Source organism: Staurois parvus, unplaced genomic scaffold, assembly GCF_062004578.1.
Source record: "Staurois parvus isolate SC_StPar_1 unplaced genomic scaffold, SC_StPar_1.0 ptg000011l, whole genome shotgun sequence".
NCBI classification, from domain to species: domain Eukaryota; kingdom Metazoa; phylum Chordata; class Amphibia; order Anura; family Ranidae; genus Staurois; species Staurois parvus.
This window is the reverse complement of record NW_028317807.1, coordinates 3,260,366-3,277,903: the sequence shown is the minus strand read 5'-3', so window position 1 is coordinate 3,277,903 and position 17,538 is coordinate 3,260,366. Positions and strand designations below refer to the sequence as shown.

Sequence of the window (17,538 nt, the reverse complement as noted above, 5' to 3'; positions counted from 1 at the left end):
AGTATTTTTAATTTACAGCATTTTTTCACACCCCCCTAAAACTCTTGTACAGTAGTGTGTATCTTAAACCAGGAAAAATCCACTAAAATGAATTTTACCTTTCAAGCAGTTGACTACCACTATTTACTGCATAGTTGGTGTTACTCCCGAATGACCATAATCACTCTGAATACTCACATAATTTGTGGCACTTGTTTGTATGTCTTTATCACAACAATACTTTTCTATTCTACCCAGCAGAATGTCTTCAAAAAATGAAACATTGGTGCAAGAGTTTGTTCTCCTTGGACTTTCCAGTGACCCAAGGACACAAACTATACTTTTTGTTGCTTTTTTAGTCATATACATCATCATTTTGGTTGGTAATATCCTCATCATTACTGTAACCACTACAGATAGTTGTCTTCAGACACCTATGTATTTTTTTCTTACTAACCTTTCCTTCATGGACATCTGTGTTTCTACAACAAGCGTCCCAAGAATGTTAAAAGATTTACTGGCAGAGAAGAAGACAATTTCTTATGCTGAATGTGTAACACAAATGTACATATCTCTTTCATTGGGTGAATGCGAATGCATTCTGCTTGCAGTCATGGCTTACGATCGTTACATAGCTATTTGTTATCCACTGCATTACACTACAGTTATAAACAGGTTGGTTTGTATTAGAATTGCTTTGGGTACGTGGATCTGTGGTTTTCTTCTATCCGTGTGTCATGTTATTCTGACCCTGAATATTAATCTCTGTGGACGAAATGAAATCAATCATTTTCTGTGCGAAGTTCCAGAAGTCTTATCACTGGGGTGTGAGGACATTGTGATCGTTGAGTATGTGATTTTTATTGTAGGTGTGCTGATACTTATTATACCTGTCACTTTTATATGTGTGTCTTATATAAGAATTATACTAAACATCTTAAAGATAACTTCTGTGGCAGGACAGAAGAAAGCTTTTTCCACCTGTGGCTCACACATGATAGTTGTAACAATGTTTTATGGGTCAGCAATGGCTGTGTATATGAAATCAAGGTCAAAGTCTTCTGCAGACATTGACAAAATTATTACAGTCTTTTATTTTATAATCACTCCAATGTTAAATCCTTTGATCTATACACTGAGGAACAAGGAAGTGAAGTCAGCTTTAAGGAAGTTTAGGAAAAATTATTTTTCTGAAAAAAACTGAAAAATATTGCACTATATGTGTGCTATATTAGGATGTCACTTTAACTGTAGCTTTGACTCCAATTGAGTGGTGTAGATGAAATTTCAGAGTTTGACCAGCTTTGTGTTGCTTTTCTTAGGACACAGCAGGTCCTATTAAGGTGTATTTTGATTGCATGCAAAGCATGTCTGATGCAGCCTTTTCTTATCTAACTCTGTATTGTAATCATTTATTTCAGGTACTTATATAGCGCCACAAATTTACACAGCACTTTGCATATACTGTATATTATACATTCACATCAGTCCCTGCCTTCAAGGAGCTTACAATGTAAGGTCCCTAAACTCACATTCATACATACACATAAGAAATGGATAAAGTGCAGCGCTATAAATATATATATAATAAAACTGTCAATTCATATAAATATCTGTGTAAAATACTCAAAGTGATATTCAGTGCAATATGTGTAAAAAGTGAATAAATGACCGTATATATCCTTCCAATTTCATCGGTAAAGAAAATAAGCAGAAATAGTCCGCAGATTACAACATAATATATCCATGTGAACAAAGTGCAGATATGTGCATATCCTTGGAGGGAATCCACCACCTCTGATCGGTGTACACTCACTAGAAATTAGATCTATACAAGCATTGTGTCAGGGACCATCGCGACGCATGGGTCTACACAGGCGTAGGTGTCTGCCAAGACGTGTAGGTGGCAGGGCACTAGGACCCAGGCGCACCCGTCGTCTTGACAGTACTAGGCAGGCACTAGGACCTAGGCTGCGCCTGTCAGGTGCAGGGCGGGCTATTTAAACCAGCTCTGCACAAACACTTGTTGCCGAATGGTCTTTGTATGCTGTTACCTGTGTTGTGAGTATCTTGATCTGGATTGTTGGATTGTGTTGACTGGTGTTTTGCTAAATTGTACTGTATGCTAGTGGTGGAAAGAAAGCGGATGGGAGAGGATGGTGCGAATGCGTTATGGAGGTATAGGAGGTGGTGGGAGGGGAGGCGGGAGCCTTCCTGAGAAATTGGGGTCTTTTAGCTTTTGTATTTGCCTTTTACTGTCCTAGATGATGCAAGGAACACAGCTCAGTTAAGTTCTTGTTTTTGACAGTTACTGCTGAGTAGTTGTGATTCAGTCTGATGGGAAAAAAAAAAAAAAAAATCTTGATCTGGATTGTTGGATTGTGTTGACTGGTGTTTTGCTAAATTGTACTGTATGCTAGTGGTGGAAAGAAAGCGGATGGGAAAGGATGGTGCGAATGCGTTATGGAGGTATAGGAGGTGGTGGGAGGGGAGGCGGGAGCCTCCCTGAGAAATTGGGGTCTTTTAGCTTTTGTATTTGCCTTTTACTGTCCTAGATGATGCAAGGAACACAGCTCAGTTAAGTTCTTGTTTTTGACAGTTACTGCTGAGTAGTTGTGATTCAGTCTGATGGGAAAAAAAAAAAAAAAATCTTGATCTGGATTGTTTGACCTTGCTGCCTTCTCCTGTCCTGACCCTTGGCCTGCCTGACTCTGCTCCTGGATGTTCCCCTTTAAATCTGATCTTTTGGTATTGACCCTGCGTGTGACCCGACTATCCTTTGCCTACCGTTTTGTACCTCACCGACCCGCTAGTTACCGACCCGGCCTGTATGACTCTGATTTAGCTCATCCATCCTGCAGGGATCACTAGGCTCCCTCACACCAGACTCTTAGCCCCCTGGAGCTCCTGTCAGACTCCTCTACCCCTGTTGGAGATACCTAGCAGCTGCGACCTGGTAGCGGAGCGCTCCAAGTCCATTCCCACCATCAGGGGCCCTGGTGAACAAGTGCTCCGGTGCTTAGACTCCGCACTCTGGGGAGGCTCTGCCAGGGGATTGATAGAGGTGCTGTCAGGCGGTTCATTACACATTGGTTACAATCTGTCACATCTGGGTGCAGAAACAGAGAAGCAGCCTAGGGGTTAATCATCCAGCATCCTCTAAGTACCGGTGGTGCAAGTATCCTTTATCCTGGGGAAGATAGCTCAACCACAGGAGCCAGAAAAGCTAATATAGTGTAGTATTTATTGGTTAAATATCGATATGCATGTACAGAAATGATCCACGTGGAGTAAGGTATAAAACAGGTACTAAAATGGCCACCGCTCCCTTCCTTGGTGGCGGCGGCGTGACATCAGCAATGTAGGCTCCACCCTACATTAGAGCCTACATTGCTGATGGTATGAATTACATGCATATCGATATTTAACCAATAAATGCTACCCTATATTAGCTTTTCTGGCTCCTGTGGTTGAGCTATCTTCCCCAGCAAAAATGATACTTGCACCACCGGTACAAACTCCAGGCAGGTAGTGCTGTGGTTGGGAATCGAAAAGATTACCTCGCACTGCTAGACATGAATGTCCATCTACCAAAGCCCTTAGTAAGTCCTCAATGTTATGGTCCTGTCACACTATTTAAAGTGTATCTATGCCCAATTTTTTTTCTTTAGTTGTTGACAGTGTGGGGAGGGATTAGAGCCTTTGTCAGGTTTTACTGCTATCCAGGGCACCATTAAATGGATTTCAACTTACTCACTGTCCTGTGGACAAACTTTTCTCTGACAGAAAGGGAAGGAAATGTTTCAACAGTAGCAAAGACAGAATTACACTTTTTTTTCTTAGTTAAGTAGAGAAATGCCAGGACCCCTGTCAGCTTTCTATTTTCCGTCTCCCTGGTGCAGATTTTTCCTCATTTCCTGTCTAGTAAAACATTGTCCTTGACACAGTAATTGAGAAAAAACATAAACGTAAAAACTAATAAGTTAGCGTTTGATGGAAGACAAAAACGAGCTATAGCACGAAATGCATTGGGTGGAGTCTTTGTATGCTGACATCACACCACCACTGTATGTGGCGGCCATATTTACAAGTGCCAGCAGATTCCATTCTATTTTACTTTCATTTCCATTTACATACGTTATGCTGGATTACATTTTTTAATAAACTACTACACCATGAGAGGTTTGACTGGCTCCATGTGTGAGCTATTCCTCCATACAGCCGAGGTATCTGCATTTTTGTGCTGGATGGTGGTGTCAAAGTCAGTGGGTTATTGCCTTAAAGGGATCGATATCTGGTGAAAAGTGGAGCCTGCATGGGTTATGTAACAAAATGCTTCTGCTGCCATATTTGATGCAGCCATATCCTCTGGTGAGCTCAGAGTGCTGATAACGGTTTTCTGCACAAAGTGGATAACACAAAATTGTCCATTGGTCCATGTAGTAGCGGTGAAGTCTTATATACACTTTTTATGAACTGGTGGAACTTTTATTATTATTTATATGCAGATGAATCAATTTCACATTATTTAGTTGATGAATTGCACTTTATTTATTCATTTTGACGGATTGTACATTTTATGTATTTAAGAGTTTAAACCGTATTTGAAGTTTTAGCACTTTTAGTACTGTATATTTATTTTAGATGCTGCACTTTATATTTATAGCAGTCAAACCTAACAAGGGTTCTAATCCTTATCTACTCCAAAACTAAAAATTAAAAACCTTAAACCTTTTACTGCCATGGATATAAGGCGTCATTTAGTGGCAGCAGTAGCTTTTACACACCCTCTTGGTGTGCACTTGTCAAGCCAACTGTTGTCTTTCTGATGTAAAGCTAATCACTTCCACAGTCACTGGAACATACCAGCCCCCTGTACGACCCTCCTCATCATGTATCATGGGCTCTTGTGTCCTACCTGTGGGCCTGGGACAGCCATGTAGGGTGCCGCTGGGTAGACCGGAGGGAGCTCAGTGAACATCCATTCTCTAATCCTTTGGTGAATAAGCCTTGATGCAACATGTTCTACATTACTTTCGGTTTCAGTCATTTTCTGACACTGCTGGCTGGGAATAAAACTAAGTAAGCTCTAAGATCTAAGTAAGATCTATGCTTGATAGCGCTTCATTGGAGTTCAATGGTTGATATTGGGGGTCTAATAAATCCCTGTTGTCTTCATCAAAAGAACCTGTTAATAGCAATATGCTAACACTAAAGTTAATAAAAAAAGTTTTAAAAAGTATAGATTGAAAGTTTAATAAAAGTATATTAAAAGCCCCCTGGCCCCACATACAAACACAAACATACGTAAATGCATGTGTCAGGTGTGTATATATGAAAGCAACAATAGTGCTATACAGGTGAAACTCGAAAAAATTAGAATATTGTGCAAAAGTTCATTTATTTCAGTAATGCAACTTAAACGGTGAAACTAATATATGAGATAGACTCATTGCATGCAAAGCAAGATAGTTCAAGCCGTGATTTGTCATAATTGTGATGATTATGGCTTACAGCTCATGAAAACCCCAAATCCACAATCTCAGAAAATTAGAATAATGTTAAAAGGTGCAATATTCTAGGCTCAACGTGTCCCACTCTAATCAGCTAATTAAGCCTTAACACCTGCAAAGGGTTCCTGAGCCTTTAAATGGTCTCTCAGTCTGGTTAAGTAGGAATCACAATCATGGGAAAGACTGCTGACCTGACAGTTGTGCAGAAAACCATCACTGACACCCTCCATGAGGAGGAAAAGCCTCAAAAGGTAATTGCAAAAGAAGTTGGATGTTCCCAAAGTGCTGTATCAAAGCACATTAATAGAAAGTTATGTGGAAGGGTAAAGTGTGGAAGAAAAAGGTGCACAAGCAGCAGGGATGACCGCAGCCTGGAGAGGATTGTCAGGAAAAGGCCATTCAAAAGTGTTGGGGAATTTCACAAGGAGTGGACTGAGGCTGGAGTCAGTGCATCAAGAGCCACCACACACAGATGGATCCTGGACATGGGCTTCAATTGTTGTATTCCTCCTGAACAACAAACAACGTCAGAAGCGTCTTACCTGGGCTAAAGAAAAACAGACCTGGTCTGTTGCTCAGTGGTCCAAAGTCCTCTTTTCTGATGAGAGCAACTTTTGCATCTCATTTGGAAACCAAGGACCCATAGTATAAAGGAAGAATGGAGAGGCACACACTGCAAGATGCTTGAAGTCCATTGTGAAGTTTCCACAGTCTGTGTTGATTTGGGGATCCATGTCATCTGCTGGTGTTGGTCCACTGTGCTTCATTAAGTCCAGGGTCAATGCAGCCATCTACCAGGAGATTTTGGAGCACTTCATGCTTCCTTCCACAGTCGAGCTTTATGGGGATGCTGACTTCATTTTCCAGCAGGACTTGGCACCTGCCCACACTGCCAAAAGCACCAAAACCTGGTTCAATGACCGTGGGATTACTGTGCTTGATTGTCCAGCAAATTCGCCTAAACTGAACTCCATAGAGAATCTATGGGGCATTGCCAAGATAGAGATGAGAGACATTGTGAGATGGGGAAACAGCTCTCATTGTTTGAACACTGTTTGTGTGGAAGTAAATTAATGTTTTGACTGACATTCTGTGGTTTAGCCACAAGATGTCACTGTTTTTATAACACAGGCTGAGACTGCATAGATATTTGTATATTCATGAAGAGGTGGGGTTTTGGAGACTGCAGCCATGTTTTGGACGATGCTGAATGAAGGGGCCATGTGAGCTGATGAGATTGCTGCCAGGAAGCTGATGAGATTGCTGCCAGGAATGCTGATGAGATAGCTGCCAGGAAGGCTGATGAAAGCAGAGGAACTAAGCAACATATATACGGCAAGACCGCACGCTTGTTGGAGAGACATTTGTTCTGTTCTGAGTCACAAGCGGAAGAAAAGAAGACCCGGGTCGGTAAGATCGTGCACGCACCTCATTTCAGTGAGACTGAGTCCAGGCCTATAGTTAGTTAGTTAGGGTCTCTGTTTGTGTCAGGCCACAAGTGTTGTTACTGATTATTGGAAGGACTCCACAACTTAAAGTGACATTTCACATTGGAGAGCTGATAAAATCCTACAAACTCAAGCCAGACTGGCATTTTGCACAGAAGGAATACTCAGGCACGTGCTACAGGACCAGTTATGGGAGGGGGAATACTCTAGATTTGTGTAAGATTGTAAGCTGTTGTGCTACACCGCTGGCTAGCCCATACCATACACCCATACACTGATTCCTGCTCTTTTAGGGTAATAACAGGTAAGGTGTGGCAGCTTATTTGTGCTCGCCAGTAGGTAAATTACTTAACTTTCTACCTTCATCCATCAGAAGGTGCCGTGCTGTGCAGCACAAGGGTCTCAGCCTTTGGACTGCGTGTATGTAAATTTATTGTATGTTTCCAGCATTTGTGGTTGTGTTTATTTGCCACATCTAAGTAAAATTCTGTTGTGGCAAAAGCTGGTGTTGGGGTTGCTTTCCTCGTTTGTGACTTCACTGTATCCTGGGGAGCCCACCCCAGTACACGGCTTACAACATGACACCGAACAATGCAGAAGAGCTGAAGGCTGCTATTGAAGCATCTTGGTCTTCCATACCACCTCAGCAGTGCCACAGGCTGATAGCTTCCATGCCACGCCGCGTTGAGCCAGTAATTGCTGCAAAAGGGGCCCAAACCAAGTACTGAGTACATATGCATGCTTATACTTTTCAGAGGTCCGATATTGTTCTATGTACAATCCTTGTTTTATTGATTGTATGTAATATTCTAATTTTCTGAGATTGTGGATTTGGAGTTTTCATGAGCTGTAAGCCATAATCATCACAATTATGACAAACCATGGCTTGAACTATCTTACTTTGCATGTAATGAGTCTATTTCATATATTAGTTTCACCTTTTAAGTTGCATTACTGAAATAAATGAACTTTTGCACGATATTCTAATTTTTCGAGTTTCACCTGTATGTTACATATTGCCATGAATACTGGAGTGAGACAAATAGTTCTAGGCCAATCATTCATGGTTAACTCCACACAGGTGACTTGTAAAGGCTTTTGAAAAATTTCACAAGGCTTGACCTGTTGGGTATGTATTTACTTGTTGCAACCCCTCATCTGTTATTTTTTACCAAAAAATGTAATAATATATTCTGTTTGTACGCCCAAAAATTAACATTACAAACCTTTTCACAACTATCGCGTGACATAAAAAATTGCAACTACAATTATTTTGTTCTCCAGGGTTCCTGCTTTCTGAAAATATGTAATGTTTAGGGGGTTTGACTAATCTTTAGGCCTAAAATTAAATAAAAACAGCGCTGGCAGCAAAAATCTATGTTTTGTTTTCTTTATTATAGGAGTTATTTTTACAGTATCATTTACTATGGCTAGCTAGAACTCACATCACTAAACTTTAGGAGAAGCCTGTGTCAGGTGTTACAAAGTATTTTTGATACAGTACATTAATATATAAATAGATAAATATATAAATAATTCTCATTGTTTTTTAAAATACCTGTATTTCAGACAATATGCTTTTCTCCAGCAGAGAGAAATATACACTATAATGCCAAAATAATTGGGACACACCTCCAAATCAATGGATTCAGGTGTTCCAATCACCTCCATGGCCACAGGTGTATAAAATCAAGCACCTAGGCATGCAGACTGCTTCTACAAACATTTTTGAAAGAATGGGTTGCTCTGAGGAGCTCAATGAATTAAAGCGTGGTACCGTGATAGGTTGCCACCTGTGCAATAAGGTCATCCGTGACATTTCCTTGCTACTAAATTTTCCATGGTCAACTGTTAGTGGTATCATAACAAAGTGGAAGCAATTGGGAACAACAGCAACTCAGCTACGAAGTGGTAGGCCACATAAAATGACAGAGCGGGGTCAGCACATGCTGAAGTGCACAGTGCGCAGAAGTCATCAACTGTCTGCAGAGTCAATAGCTAAAGTCCACCAAACTTTGTGTGGCCTTCAGATTAGCACAACAGTGTGCAGAGAGCTTCATGGAATGGGTTTCCATGGCCGAGCAGCTGCATCCAAGCCTTATATTGCCAAGTGCAATGCAAAGCGTTGGATGCAGTGGTGTAAAGCATGCCGTTATTGGACTCTAGAAAGGTGGAGACGTGTTCTCTGGAGTGACGAATTATGCTTCTCTGTCTGGCAATCTGATAGATGTGTCTAGGTTTGATGGTTGCCAGGAGAATGGTACTTGTCTGATTGCATTGTGCCAAGTGTAAACATTGGTGGAGGGGGGATTATGGTGAGGGGTTGTTTTTCAGGGGTTGAGCTTGGCCCCTTAGTTCCAGTGAAGGGAACTATTAAAGCATCAACATACCAAGACATTTCAGACAATTTCCTTCTACCCAACTTTGTGGAAACAGTTTGGGGATGGCCCCTGTGACAATTGTGCACACTAGAAACATGGATGCTGTACATGAAAGTCATCTTGTTAGGTCTCAGCCATGTTCTCTCCTGTCCTCCCTCCTCCCTTTTGAATGGAATGTAAAGCTGTAAGTTGAACGGAGGTCAAAAGGGCCTCTTATCCTAAATAAAACACATCTAGATAAAGCTTCAGGGCTGTAAACCACTAATTAGTCTGGTTCCAGGGGTCTGCCTTGAAAACCACTTTCCTCTGCCCGATCTTAAAACAATAACTCAGTCAGTCATGACCTGTTAGGCCATTAGGGCTAGAGCGTGCCATAAAACGTACATTCCACATGAGTCATTTTTCATACAATTCATAAACTTCAGCAGGAACTGGGCACATTATTATGAAATATATATTCGGATAGATCATTTTAATATGAGTCACACAAGACCTTACATCACTATATTGTTACTTACAAGAGAGAAGAAGCAGTCTCTTTTATCCTGGGTGACAAGAGTTTGTTTGCAAGTATTCTGCCTTCTGAACTCCTTTCTTATATTTCTCTGTTGTTTTATTGTTTTCTTTATATCTTTGTTACATCTTTTTATGTAAATATTTTAATTGCACCATTTTGACCTTTTTAGTAATAAATCTTATTTTTTGAAAGTGTTGAAACTGTCTCTAAAGCTTTTAATGCAAACTAAAGAATCCCTGTCTCTTGAAGAGTGCTACTGTATGTAATAACTCTCTGATATCCCTGTCCCTGGAAGAGTGTTCCTGTATGTAATAATCAACTGATATCCCTGTCCTTGGAAGAGTGTTCCTGTATGTAATAACCCTCTGAATATCCCTGTCTGTGGTGGCAGTGTGTATTACAGACGCTTATACTAATATCATAGTGTTACTGCTAAGATTTGTGAGTTTCTTCCTTCTCTGTAAAAAGGTGGTGGTGGCAGTGTGAAGGGTTAATTGCGTAATTAACCTGACCCAGTAACAATCGCTTTCAGGCTGCTGGCACATAGATTGTGGTCCCGCGAACTGGAAAATCTTTGTGTGTGGCGCAGCTGAGAGTGGCATTGTTACGCAAGTGACAGCGTGGTGTCATATCAGCTAGTCCTTCGGTCACGAGTTGGTGAGAAAGGCTGGGGTCGGACGCCACGTTCCATCACAGCCCCTTCCTGTTCCAACATGACTGCGCACCAGTGCACAAAGCAAGGTTCACAAAGACATGGATGAATAACCTTGGGGTGTAGGAACTTGATTGGCTTGCACAGAGTCCTGACCTCAACCCGATAGAACACCATTGGGATAAATTACAGCGGAGACTGTGAGCCAGGCCTTCTCATCTGACATCAGTGCCTTACCTCACAACTGCGCTTCTGGAAGAATGGTCAAACATTCCCATAGACACACTCCTAAACCTTGTGGACAGCCTTCCCAGAACAGTTGAAGCTGTTATTGCTCCAAAGGGTGGACCAACCCAATATTGAACCCTACAGACTAAGACTGGGATGCCAGTAAAGTTCATGTGTGTGTAAAGGCAGTCATCCCAATACATTTGGCATTATAGTGTATTTCTGCACCAAAGGATAATGTAAAACTGGTTTACTCTAATCCTGAATATCATCAACACAAGGGACATCCTGAGAGGATGACTCGACTCTAAAATGTTTTTCAGAGTTCATTGAGCCTGGTTCACATATATGCGAATTGGATGCGTTTTGAACCACATCCGCTTCGCATGACATTGTGAACCAAAAGCCTTTTCTATAGAGCCAGTTCAGATATGTGAGGGCTGGCTGCAGTGCGATTTCAAAAGGAGTCTGGTACAATTTTTAGCTGGGTTCAGGAGCAATTTCCAATGTCATACACTTTAACAATTTGCACCTAAATCTCACCTGAACCGCCCAATCAGCTATATCGGTGGCACCGCCTGGTTTCAGCCTTAGGTCAATGAGAGGCAATGAGAGGCAGTCATTATCATGTTGCTTATAGCATACAAATGAAATCTAGGCCGATTGACCAGCAGTGGGTAAGGGTGTACATAGCCCTATAGACTTGTCTTATATAGTTCTGTATGGTATTCCAATCAGCTATATCTGTAGCACAGCCCGGTTTCGGTCAAGAGGCAAAAAGAGACAGTCGATGTTGTATTACTTATGGTATGCAAATAAGATCTAGATAAATAGACCAATAGAAGGTATAAATGCAGGTGGCTTGAATGTCCATTAAATGACTCATGAAAAATTGCTTCATAATTAGTATCTTCAATAGACAAAACAAGTAGTAGTAGAGAGTTTCATAGTATAGCTGAAGTGGGTAAGTATGGTAGCATGAAAGTCCCGACAGTGGTGGGTGTGCTGGTAGTGGAGGTAGTGTAATAACACCATCAAATAAGAGAGCGGTGATGTCAGCAGAAATCAAAATGCTCAACCGAGCCATTATCCGTATAGGCTGGACAAAGTCCTCTCACCTAACCCAGTACTGTCATCCAGGGTAATCTGCTCTCGCTCTTGGCTCAGTGATGCCAAACCAGGCAAATTTGTATGGAGATGGGTCAACAGGTCCTCTGCAGTTCGGCCCGATGGTTTGACGGGGAGTGCATGGCGGGTGCATGGCTTGTTCAGTAGATTCTGCTAGTTTTGCTATATGTGACCAGAAGCTTATAGCAAAAGGGAGAATGCTACAGACATACCTGGCCAGCTGGAACTGGTTCTGTAGGTCCATACGCTGTACATCCATGGCAGTCAAACAGTTAATGGTAGCACCACATGCCATTAAAAAGGCACAGGGCCCCAGTGCATATGGGTAGAAAGCTTCTTTATAAAAGCTGAGACTTCTAGCAAAATTGTATTTCTAGTCTGCAATGGAAGCTGAATAAGATAAATGTATGAAAATGTTTGAGCCCTAGAAGGAGTGAATGATCACAGAAACAAACATTCCAGCAAAGTCACCCATGAATATCATTAAACAATGTTATTTTACATGATGTACTCTAAATATGATTTGTTAGCAAATAGTTTCAAGGTGTCAATGTCATAAATGCTTAATACTGTACCATGTGGGATCTTAAAAAGTTTAATAAAATAAACACCAATCAGCCATAAATTTGTGACCACTGATAAGTTAAGTGAATACCTTTGTTAATCTCCTTACAATGGCATCTGCAAGTTGGTGGGATATATTATGCAGCAAGTAAACATATTGTCCTTGAGGATGATGTGTTGAAAACAGAAAAAATGGGCATCACAGTTTGTTGTGTATGTGGTTGCATAGCTGCAGACTGGTCAGGGTGCCCAAGCTGACCTGTGTCCACAGCCAAAAGTGCCTACAGTGGACAGGTAAACATCAGAAATGGACTACACAGCTATGAAAGAAGATGGTCTGGTCCAATGAGTCACATTTTTTCTTTTACATCGTGTTCAGGTACATGTTTGTTGTATACCTGGATAAGAGATGACACAAGGATGCAGTATGGGAACAAGGCAAGCCAATAGAAGCAGTGCACTTCTTTGGGCAATGGTCTGCTGGGAAACCTTGGGTCTTACCATTCATCTGGATGTTACTTGACACGTACCACCTACCGCAAACATTGCAACTGACCAATTACACCCATTCATGAAAATGAACAGCAACACACTGACACACTGACAATACAGACAGCATTCTTTATGGTAAACTGACAATGAAGATCCACCAGCACAGTACAGAAAGCATTAATTATGTAAAACATAGCTTTCCAGCCCCCTCCTTAAATTACATAGAAGGGGTAAGCTTAGCAGTATTTTACAGTTGTGAAATGTTTAGATCAGTGGTCTCCAAACTCTGGCCCGAGAGCCAGATGGAACCGTTTGCTAGCCTTTATCCAGCCCTTGGGGCACTATTCCTAACACTGACACCAAAAGTAGGGCATAATTCCCTCAACTGACACCAGAAATGGGACATTATTCTTTCCACTAATATCAATATGGGACCCTATTCTATCCACTAATATCAATGATGTGCCAACATTCCTTCCAATGATAGCAATGATGGGACACTACTACTCTAACTGACCACAGGCACTATGCAACTGAAAACCACACCTGAGACCTTGTTTACTGTCACTAATGTTGGCCCTGAGATTTTTTCTACCCCTGCTGGCCACAATCTGGCCCCCCTAAAGTCTGAAGGACAGTAAACTGGCCCTTTGTTTGGAAAGTTTGGAGACCCCTGGTTTAGACTACAGATAGCTAAAAGGAAGGCAGCATTTTACATATTTTTGAAGTTATGCTATGTGAAAGGGAACATATTGTATAAGAAATATAAAGTAGGTGATATCTCTATCTGGCTGCAAAGGTAAACTTTAGGTGCATCAGCCCTACTGAGTGTGTGCCATGGTAGCTTAACAGCAATTAGTGTTAGCAGGGGAAGGGTAAGAGTCATAGAAATACATTACCTATGTAACATAGGAAGGTGAAGTCTGAGTAAGCTAAAACATCATTTGAAAATTTTCTGTGTAACTGAAACCACTTTTTCACACCCTCGGGTGTCTGTCTCATTTCTCCCTCATATCCAAAGATTGTGTTTTAAATTATACCCTTACCAATTTCAGATGAAAAAAAGAAAACACTTCCTTGTTTACTGACACATATGAAAGCCATTCTGTAGCTTCACTTGGCGCAGAGTGTTCTCAGCAGTATAGGACAAATGCTGCAAAAGGGTTTTATTTGGACTGTAGCAAAGCACACCAAGTGCAAGGGATTTAACAACAGTTAATATTGAGGTTTTGGGCACACATCAAAGGTAAGCTCCAAGCTAAAGCATGTGCCGTATATTAATAATATGCATCATATTCATCTACTATTTTCTGGAGAATGTCTTTGTGATTTGCATAAAGAGGTATCTTCTGGTCTACAACTTGCCAGCGGACAGATATTTCTTTTTCCTTACTTTTAATATTCTGAAAAAAACAAAAACAAATTACTTTAGAGACTAACCAACCAATTTACATTTTTGCACATTAGCATTGGCCCTCCTACTATTAAAATAAACCAATCAATGACATTCTTGGAACGGAAAATAAGTGACACATTTTAATGAAGACTACCTTTACTGCAGCTTATTTGTATCCTTCAATACAAAAATGTTCTTACTATGCCTATTTTGTAAGTTTTGGGTGGATAAAGGACTGAATAAACCATGCAGTGGTTAGTCAGGACCACTTGAGTTTCTGGCTCTCACAAAAACTCATTATAACGTCAAGCAAGAGAGTCCAACTCGACTTGATTAAGAAAAGTGTAAATGTCTTACTGGTGGAGTCTGTCAGGAAGAGCACACCCATGTGCGTAGATGCAGAAGAATAAGCAGCTCTGTTCATGGCCAATGTGTGGGTTCGGGTACATGTAAGCGAGCAGGTGTGCGAGTGCACACAGGCACCAGGCTGGAGGTTTAAACTGTACTATTGCCATGGGTCATTGCCGTTTGATCTACTTCATTTCCTGTGAACCTGCTGTCTGTTCCTGTGTTGATCCTCTGTTGCTGACCTGATCTGCTCCTGACTCTGCCTGAACGCTGCCTGCACTAACCCTTGCCTTGTTCCTAAATGATGCCTCTGCTCCTTTTGTTTATCTGCCTGCTGTTACCAACCCTGGCCTGACTCCTGAATACTCTTCTGCCCACTTACGATACCTGATCTACCCACTATATGCTGACTCGGACTGTCTGAGTCTGCTTACGGACTTTCCCTCTTTACTTGAGCCTGCTGATCTGTGCTTGACACTCGCTCCGGTCCACCTGACTGTGAACATCCAGCCTGCCATCCCTGCAATCTCTGGACACACAGCCAAGCTTATCAGAATCTGCCAGCGGGAGATCTATAAGGCACTCATGCCACTCTGTGCTTTAACGCTCCCGGTTATATATATATATATATGTTTCTGTATATAAAAAGCCAGATAGTGGTACAGCTGGCTAATTTCCATCCTGCAACCCTTAATATGTGTGTTAACTCAAAATGTCATACTTTTTTATGTTTCATATAAAAAAATATTAACTAGTTGCAGATTTTGTGCATGCTACACATGCCCTCAAAAGATTCTTCATTGTACACAGGGAATGTGTGGCTTCTTCAGTCTCCTTACCTTGCTTCTGGGACCTCCCCATCCAGTATACAGTAATTGTGTGTATACTCATAGAAGGTGTCAGCAACTGTGGCTGTCAAAAAAGCAATCTGACTGTGGCTGTCAAAAAAGCAGCCTAAATCAGTGTTTATAAACAGCACTGCTCCAGGTGAATTATACCAGCCTTTTTCAACCAGGGTGCCCAGGCACCCTGGGGTGCCTTGAGGTTTCTTCAGGGGTGCCTTGGCAAAATGTCTAAAAATTGCCCAAAACTTGTATACAAGCCAGCAGGTGGATCAAACCTAGTTACACAAAGGCACAGGTTTTCATTGTGCACCATTACGACCTTCTAGCTGCTGGCATCCTGACAACCAATGACATCATCAGTTGCTAAGGAGGATGTCGGTTGCCTGCACAGCATTCTTGTTTGATCCCCCCCCCCTCCATCAGTGCTGGGGTCACATTAGCTCAGTGATGGAGAAAAACTCAGTGAGGGAGAAGAGAAACCATGGAATACTAGTCAGTACCAGTGTGTAAAAGTGTATTTGCTTTGGAAGAATAAATCACCTCTAATGTTGGGTGTCCTACATGTGTGGATATTTCTGCATTATATAAAACTATTAAGAATAGTTTTTCACATTTTTTCATAATTTTAAAGGGTGCCTTAAAAAGGGTTGAGAAACACTGCATTATACAAAGATACAGAGTAACATATTACTACTTTTGCATCATTCTGTTCATTCATCTGCAGATCAAAGTGATGAACTTAGATCTGCAAATGATGTGTTAAAGCAATCTGACAAGTAAAAAAAAAGTCTTTGTTTAACCCCCTAATAACCATAAGTTTACTCTAATCAGCCCTGATTACCTTCTTAACAAAAAGCTTTTTATTTCATTTATAAATAACTTTACAATGCTTTGTACCAGAATGATAATTTTACTGCAGTAACACCATTCATTTTTAAATGAACAAAGTTATTGCTGAATAAACAGGTCCATAGCAGAAATTGTTCAGGTCCATAGGGGGTGAACAGATATGAGCGGTGAAGTGGCTAATCTAAATCTTAACCACTTGTCCTCCTGAGGATTTACCCCTCTTTCTGACCAGGCCATTTTTTGTGTTACAGCACTGCATTAATTGAGATTTCTTTTGGTGGTATTTGATCGCCTGTGCGGTTTTTATTTTTTACGCTATAAAAAAAAATTTTGAGAAAATAATATTTTCGACTTTTTGCTATTAAACATGTCCAGTAAAAATGTTTTAAATTTTTATTAGTAATGGCTGCGATCAGCGATTTATAGCGGGACTGCGGCAGACATTCTGACACTGGGGGGAACTGACTTGGTGTCACTGACATCCCTAGTGACACCAATACAGTGATCAGTGCTAGAAAAAAGTACTGACACTGTACTAATGGCACTGGGCAGGAAGGGGTTAACATCTGGGGTGATCAAAGGGTTAACTATGTGCTGGGTGAATTTTACTGTGGGGCGGTGTCTGTGTGCTTCACTGTAAGCACACTGCTTTGGATGGCTGTGCTGTGCACAGCCATCCAAAGCAGTGTGCCCGAGCTTGCAGGAAGGAGAACTGTTAGTCAACAAAACAGGTCTCTTCTCCATCGGAGATCCTCAGAAATCACCGGGCGCCGGGACCCGGTGATTGACAGCCACGGCTGCGAATGGTGGCGCGGGTAGGGCGCATGCACACCTAGCGTGCGCCCTCTACCCAGAACCACAAAATCACATACACACACACATATAGAGTGGGGATCGAAAGTTTGGGCACCCCAGCTAAAAAATTTTTATTAATGTGCATAAAGAAGCCAAGGAAAGATGGAAAAATCTCCAAAAGGCATCAAATTATAGATTAGACATTCTTATAATATGTCAACAAAAGTTAGATTTTATTTCCATCATTTACACTTTCAAAATAACAGAAAACAAAAAAATGGCGTCTGCAAAAGTTTGGGCACCCTGCAGAGTTAATATCTTGTATTGCCCCCTTTGGCAAGTATCACAGCTTGTAAACACTTTTTGTAGCCAGCCAAGAGTCTTTCAATTCTTGTTTGAGGTA

General features: G+C 41.2%; 2 protein-coding genes across 5 annotated transcripts in view; one reads left to right on the top strand and one right to left on the bottom strand.

The window, feature by feature from the left end:
* Positions 1–241: 241 nt before the first annotated feature.
* On the top strand, positions 242–1,183 carry LOC149473712 (olfactory receptor 2K2-like). The gene has a single exon (XM_089672434.1). It carries the CDS (start codon positions 242–244, stop codon positions 1,181–1,183), a length of 942 nt encoding a protein of 313 aa, XP_089528560.1.
* An 11,828-nt stretch (positions 1,184–13,011) lies between these two features.
* TRPM2 (transient receptor potential cation channel subfamily M member 2) overlaps positions 13,012–17,538 on the bottom strand; it is a 211,715-nt gene continuing 207,188 nt past the window's right edge. For all 4 annotated transcript variants that reach the window (XM_089670093.1, XM_089670113.1, XM_089670102.1 and 1 more), the window contains one exon: positions 13,012–14,305. In XM_089670093.1, the coding sequence (XP_089526219.1) occupies positions 14,180–14,305 (126 nt within the window). In that variant the 3' untranslated portion in view covers positions 13,012–14,179. The remainder of the gene's footprint in view (positions 14,306–17,538) is intronic.